Here is a 7,500-nt window from a genome sequence, read left to right as displayed (position 1 = left end):
TACTGGTAGTCCGAACATATCGGCCTCGGTGGGTCGCAGCTGATTGTCTCCTGGCGTGAATTTCCATTATTTATTTCAAATGCTTTTTTCCCGAAACATTAGAAGTTCTAATGAGGGAAGCTAGAAAATCTACCGGAGAAGAGTTTAATTACAAAAGAGCTATTTTTGTACGAAGTTAAAAATTCTAGTAAGGAAAGTAAGAAAATCCACGGGAGGACGCTCTGAGTGTAAAAGAGCCGTCTCATTCATTAATACATGTCTGATGGAAAACAACCTACTTACGAATACTCATGAATATGTATACACATATGTGATCCCTATATGCATTAAATATTTATCACAAATTACTATCTGACAAACGCTTAGCGAGACAAAGCATCGATGGGCTGACTTTTGGGGGTGAAAAACTACGTATACAATTTTTTTTTTTTTTTTTTTTTTTGGGAGGGAGGGGACAAGAGACGTACATATTTACCAAAATCCTTATTATTATTGTGGTCTTACAAACCTGGAAGGTGGTGGAGCTCGTGAGGTCCTTCAGTTTTAGGAACATATCGAAATACTTCAGTATCAGCTAGAGGTCATGAAAAAGAAAAAACAGGAAAACCAACTCTTAAGATGCTGGATGGACACGTGGTGCTACATAAGGGATTGTGTCTTTGGGGTCGTGGCTGGGGAGTGGGGGCCGGTGGATGGGTACGATATGCCTCTGGCTCGCAGGAAAACTTTCTAGGCGCACACCTTCTACAAAAATATCATTATACAATGTGGGCCTTCCTAGTCATGTAAGTATGCAGGCACATATATGAGTGCATACGTACCTAAAGATTGTGTGTGTGTGTGTGTGTGTGTGTGTGTGTGTGTGTGTGTGTGTGTGTGTGTGTGTGTGTGTGTGTGAATGTGTGTGCGTGCGTGTGTGTGTAACTATGTATACACTAAAGAATGTATGAAAGTAAGATAACAATATATGTCAATACACGTACATACGCACGACTATGTGTTTATGTATTCGTATTAATACTAAAGTATCTATATATTTTTCTAAAATCACGGGCCCTTTATTCAATGTGAAAAATCCCCTGCACTATTTTCAAAGGTCAACAACTCCTCCTAAAGTGAAGAAAGGTCGGCGCCATTCTCCTCACCACACCAATAGTTCTTGACTGCACAGGCAAAGGAATTACTATTGCAGAGGGACGAAATCTTATATAATTCAATTTGTCCTACTTAAATCGAATGTATGTATGTATGTATGTATGTATGTATGTGTGATTTACTATGGTCTTGGGTCACGTGATCGACAGCTATTTCCCTCCCGGAAGAGAGCTCAGAGCTCATATATGACCGATCTATGGGTAATGCTGTGACCTTACACACACACACAACTCCCCACCCACGTAAGTTGGAGTAACGACTCGCAGCGCAGCGATACTGAAATTATTTCAGCCCTGGGCGAGATCCGAACCCGGGACCGCCGTAGCGGCGGCTGCGAACGCTACCACTGCGCCGTCAAATCGTGTTTGTGAGTGTGTGTATTCACCTTGGTCTTTGGATCATGTGCTGGACTCGTGCGCGTGTATGTGTGTGTGTGTGTGTGTATACACTTGTTTGAGACATTAAATGTACGTGCAGTCTACTTCACCTCCAGGCAAAGCCAGTTTTGGTGTCGTTTGAGTGATTTAACAAAAAGAGGACTGTTTACAATCAAAACACGATAAAAACGTGAGTTAATCGTAATGTTTTACTCGTGGTCAAAGAAAGTAAAACCATTGAGCTAAACCGTCCAAACGACCACTTTTGAGCGTTTGTACATATGTGATATTGACAATCGTGATGCATCCCAGTCATTGATATGTGTGGCTTGATATGTTGTCATCGTGGGTGTTAATACTCGTCTGTGTATGCACTCATACATACAATTACCCATCAACGCTTATTGGTATGAACTGTCGCCAACAATTGTTTCTGTAAAAAGAAAAATTCTCAAGAAACACATAGCAACAGCGCGCATGCGCGTATGTATACGATGGAAAAAATTGTAAGCCCCACTGATTCTTCTTATACAAGTTAATTCCTAAATGTTGTTACACTGATACAACTGAATAAAGTACCATTTGTTAGACAACTAATATACAGATTAATGCATCTAAGTGGTCATCATCACAACTTATATTAATGTTTCAAATTGTAACGGACGTTCGTCTCACAGAGTACGTTTGAGCAGAGACACAACCCAAGACTCTCGAGTTATTACCATGAAGTGAGAAAGCATAGTTATGTGACATCTTTACGGAATATACACATCTACACCTGTGTGCTGCTGCCATGGCTCTTGTACCATGTTAATTGTACCTGAGTAACAGTGTCACAGGTACATCGCGTCTTGTTTGCGACAGTACATACGTGTCAAGTGCATATGTTTCTGTATGTATACAAACTAGCAAGTACAGAAGGTGACCTCAATCCTGCATTCATGTGACCAGGCGGGGGTAAAGATGGCGGTGAGGGAGGAGAAGGCAGTGCAGTGAACGGGGGACAGAGGAGAAACCACGGCCTCTCAGTCCTGGCCGACATCTTTATCAGCATCGCCACTACCTAAGTTCAACCGCGCACTTTGAAATTAAAGAGAAAGAATGAGGCAAACTCAGGTCGGCAGGAGAAGAGGCAATGGTTGATCCTTTAAATAGATATTTGAGACTTGTTGGAGGACGCATTTCTTCGTTTTTTGGTCTTGCCAGGAAGCCACGCCTACCAGGAACTGCTGCGCCGTTGTCAGATCCTTGAGCTTCAAGAAAAGGTTGAAGAAGCGAAGAATCATCTGACATAAGGCGAAGGATAAGATGTTAATGAAAATGTGAATGAATACACTAAGACATTGCATTGATAAAGTTTAGTACTCTTAGGTCAATAAAAAATCTTGATAAGATGTCTATGTGCTGAACTTGAATAACTCAGTTTAGGACATAACTGAGGCGAAATTCTTTAAGCCAGTATGTAACAGTAATACAACACAAGAATATAAAATAAGTAAAATAATTAAAAATGAAAACAATAAATTATGACAGTAGAAAGCCCCAAATACTCTCTCTTCTTTTCTTGTTTACCTTTGCCGCGATTGTTGGAACCAAATATGGGTTCTTGCTTGTGGTGGTACTGCGAGACGGGTGGCCGGGAGAACATCTCCCCGTCGCTCCTATTCAAATATCATCAACAGAACCTCCATACATACATAAAGACATAGACTACATTTGTATAACACAGATGACCTGAACATTCATACCTAAAGACAACACTTGAATTCCAAGGTAACTACAGGTACAGACTTCGGACAAAACAATAACACCAACAAATCGAAACACAAACAGTCCGTGCTGGAATATGCCAGTCGGGCATGGGCACTGGGCAAGACCAGTCTCGGACATACAGCACCACAAATCACAAGAAACACAAAACAAGGCACTGCTAATATTTACCGAATGTATACAAATATTAGACACGCGGAGAAGTAAGTATTGCGTTTATTTAAACATCTTGACATGCACAGCACACAACGTATGGCTCCTCCTAAACAAAATCGAGAGGATCCACCACAATGCATAGAAAAACAACCACCAACAGAGACACATCAAACAGACCCCAGAACAATACTACAACATGATGCACAGTACCATCCATTCACAGTCAATCACACCAAGGTGAACAAACATACAATTCTTATAGATAGAACTCCAGATGGTTACACTATTCTAGACCGTCCCGACCACCAATAAATCACAAATTAAGGTAAATAGAGCAGAATACACTTCAGCAGACTCTGCTGAGGCCGCCACGCAACACAGTTGCTACGAGTGTATCGAGGCAATCGATTTCTCTATTGAAGCAGACAGACGTGTCAACCATCGTTCGGAAAAATCTGTCAAATTATGGCTTTGCATAGGCCTCTCAGCACATTACGGGAACTGCACATCACATATATGAAAAACATGGTACACAGTACATGACACATTAAGTCTGTAATGTAGAAAATTATTAGAATAATCCTTAAACACAGTTCCGAGCCTCTTAATGATTTCAGTCCCACACAGTAACTGATACTGATCCTTGGAGCCTCAGCACAGTTGCAGACCACTTCGGTGTTGCAACGTGGAGGGGATGTGAAGATGTGTAGATCAACAAACTCCGAAGACTTTGATCAAAATGTGATTGTCAACAAATCAAATATTTCTGTACAAACATATCCAAGTGTCTTGCCAAAACATCTTGAGAAGGATTTTTTTTTTCTTTTTGACAAGCAAATCTCACGTTTTCTTTATTTCGAACCTTAAAAGAATATACCGAGATATATTGACTACTTACCTCGACATTGCTGGCGCTTTCGACCAGGGTGTCCACCATCTGTTTGCCAATGGTCCCGTTGACCACGTTTCCTGCAGAACGAACACGCGATGTATAAGTATCTATCTATCTATCAAATGCCCTGTCTCCCTTTATAATGGGAGTTACCAGTTCGAGGTACACATCCGCTACATACTCGTATACAGTTAAAACCCAATTAACACCTCTTCCCCTCTCAGCAACTTGTGGATGAAGGGCCCTCCCACACCGCTAGGGTGATGAGGAATGCAGCGAGATACAACACTTCCACAGTGGAGCCTAGTAAAATCACATACTCTTACTTTTCCCAATCTCTCTTCTTACGCTATGAAGAAAGGGTGATAAAAAATTGGACATCCGAATAAGTAAATTAAAAGATTAATCTTAGTCTAGAAGTGTAACCACAAGCTATGCAAAACACTAGGCTTGCCACCATTCTGTGACCGACACTATCCCTCCTGAACAAGGATGAGTGCGTGTGTGTCTCACCACGGTCTTCAATCACGCGTTGGACTCGTGATCGAGAGCTATTTCCCTCCCGAAAGAGAGCTCAGAGCTCATATATGACCGATCTATGGGGAATACTGTGACCTTACACGCACACACACCCAACTTCCCGCCCATGAGTGTGTGTGTGTGTGTGTGTGTGTGTGTGTGTGTGTTAACACAATATCATCAACAGATCAGTCTCTAATCACAAACCCAGAACGTGATCCAAGACCATGTTGAATCATACACACCCATACATGTACAGACAAACCTATCAACATATGTTCCTGTTATAATGATAGCATGATCTGACAAAAACCGATAAAAAATTGTCTTTACCTTCAAGCATGGACAACATCATGATGACCATGTCCTTCTGCAGGTTGAGGAGTTCCTTGAGCAGATCCACTTGGCAGGCGTGTTTACTTAGCTTGTCCTGCATGTGAGCGAACAAAAAGAGGAAACCGCCCACGGCATCCCAGAGTCGAGAGTGTGCCAGTGTTTGCTGGTTGCCCACGCAGGGGCCTTGGATAACCTCAGTGAGGGTGTTAAACACCTATGTCAAAAGGTCGGCAAAAGAGATGCACACGTATTAGAAATATAGAAATCACACCAGAGTTATGTCTAGTCTAATCAAAATTTGTATTTTTGAGCCAATTCAAACGAACTTGTGAATTTATAAAATTACAAATTGAAAACGACAGAAATGTGTAGGAAGCTTTTCCTCACAGGTTGTTCTTTTGTAGATTTTCTAAGCTATCTTACAGCTATGTAACATAATATGAATCAAAAGTAAAATAAAGACTTCAGCTATCTACATACTTTGGATATTCGAACCTGACTTAAAAACATGAGAACGTTCGTCTTTGGTTCTGGTTCAGTAGTTGGTTAGGTTACTCGTGAAGAGATTGAGGAGTATGGGTGTGAAAGTTTTGCACCTTGAGGAACTCCACTGTATAGTTTTATTTTTGTACCGAGATATGGTAATTTTGGTTTACTCTGTATTGTCTTCCTGTTGTAACACACGGTCAGTTGGGAGAGAGTTTAGTTGTATTTTCATACATCTCTATTTCACACATTTAACAAGTAACCAACACCCCTCAATTCCCATGACGTTTCCTTCTCTTTCTATTTTGTTCCCTCTCTCGTTCTCTTTCTCCTCCACCACGGATTTTCTTCATTCCTCTCTTTCATGCACCAACATGTTTTCCTAATTTTTCTTTATTCCTTCCCTCTCTAAATCCTCATTAACGCTCCTTTTTGTCTTCCTCTTCTTCCTACCACTCCTGTCGTTAACTAGACTTCCTAACCAATTCCATCTATGTTACGGCCTCCTTCGACAAGGGAATATAAAGACCTTTTCTCTCCTCTTTTCTTATATATTCAATTATGTTGCGATCTAAGTTCTCGGTGAAACAGTGGCGTGTGGGCCTACTGTTTAAAACGGGACTGGTAGGCCAGATAGTCTAGGGAACAACAACAACAACAACTATTTTGAATAATTTCCTATTTACCTTGAATATCCCTTATCATTTGTAAAAATGGTAATATGATCAATCTGAAAAACCACCACATACATATATGACATTATCATTCTAACAGCTAGACAAGTCCTTGTCTTTTAAAGACGAGCTGTCTCCTCTCCCTCTCTTTGTAATCTGCAGGATATGAATCACAAGTTGGGTGTTTTATACAGACACCAAGGACCATCCTACCTGACTGGCTACTCCAATGGCCTTGAAGAAGTTCGATTTACCCGCTGGGTCGATGATCTCCTTGGACGAATAGTGCCAGTAAAAGTCCATGATGGATTCCTGTAGGCGCAGCAGGTAGTCGACTGTGCAGTTAATGACGTTGACTGTGGTAGTGTTACCCGCCTGAGTTCTCAGATAATTCTGCCAGTCTGAGGGAAAGTAAACAGATGATTGTTCAAGGAGGTTTTCTTTTGTTAACATTGAATTAACAATGTTGCTACTGAATCGTATAAGTATTCCAACTCTGAACTTAAAAATCGATTATCGCGTCGTCTCTTATTCTACAAAGAGGGCATTAATCAAACAGTATCCGATGACTAAAGTAATTGTTGGTGTTTTATCATACACATCACACACACACATACGCGCGCGCGCACACACACACACACACACACACACACACACACACACACACACACACACACACACACACACACACATATATATATATATATATATAAATACATATGTATATATATATATATATATATATATATATATATATGTATGTATCGGAGAATTTGAAAAGTGGTACGGCCAAGGACTCGAACCGGGGCTATCACGTGACAAGTGCTAGTGACTTAACCGATTGCTCTTGATGGAGCAATCGGTCAGGTCACTAACACTTCTCACGTGATAGCCCCGGTTCGAGTCCTTGGCCGTACCACGTTTCAATTTCTGCATGTGGCCTCCTCGAGTCTCTCGCGATGTTGATGGCTCAGAATTAAAGTGTATTGTGGTTGATAAAAATGTATATCTGTTCACTGGGACCCTTTCAGTGTTATACACACACACACACACACACACACACACACACACACACACACACATATATATATATATGTATATATATATATATATATATATAATATATATATATACA

At 40.8% G+C, this 7,500-nt stretch overlaps 1 protein-coding gene across 9 annotated transcripts in view; it reads right to left on the bottom strand.

Annotated features, from left to right (window-relative positions):
- Positions 1–7,500, bottom strand: part of RyR (Ryanodine receptor) — a 636,026-nt gene that overhangs the window by 54,759 nt on the left and 573,767 nt on the right. For all 9 annotated transcript variants that reach the window (XM_076213834.1, XM_076213833.1, XM_076213832.1 and 6 more), the window contains 4 exons: positions 6,579–6,766; positions 5,203–5,419; positions 4,357–4,427; positions 509–574 (listed from right to left, as the gene is read on the bottom strand). In XM_076213834.1, the coding sequence (XP_076069949.1) occupies positions 509–574; positions 4,357–4,427; positions 5,203–5,419; positions 6,579–6,766 (542 nt within the window). The remainder of the gene's footprint in view (positions 1–508; positions 575–4,356; positions 4,428–5,202; positions 5,420–6,578; positions 6,767–7,500) is intronic.

This window comes from Oratosquilla oratoria, chromosome 32 (assembly GCF_046742065.1).
Source record: "Oratosquilla oratoria isolate Oo_2021 chromosome 32, ASM4674206v1, whole genome shotgun sequence".
Lineage (NCBI taxonomy): Eukaryota > Metazoa > Arthropoda > Malacostraca > Stomatopoda > Squillidae > Oratosquilla > Oratosquilla oratoria.
Note: the sequence above shows the minus strand (reverse complement) of the source record. Positions and strands in the feature narration are given on the sequence as shown.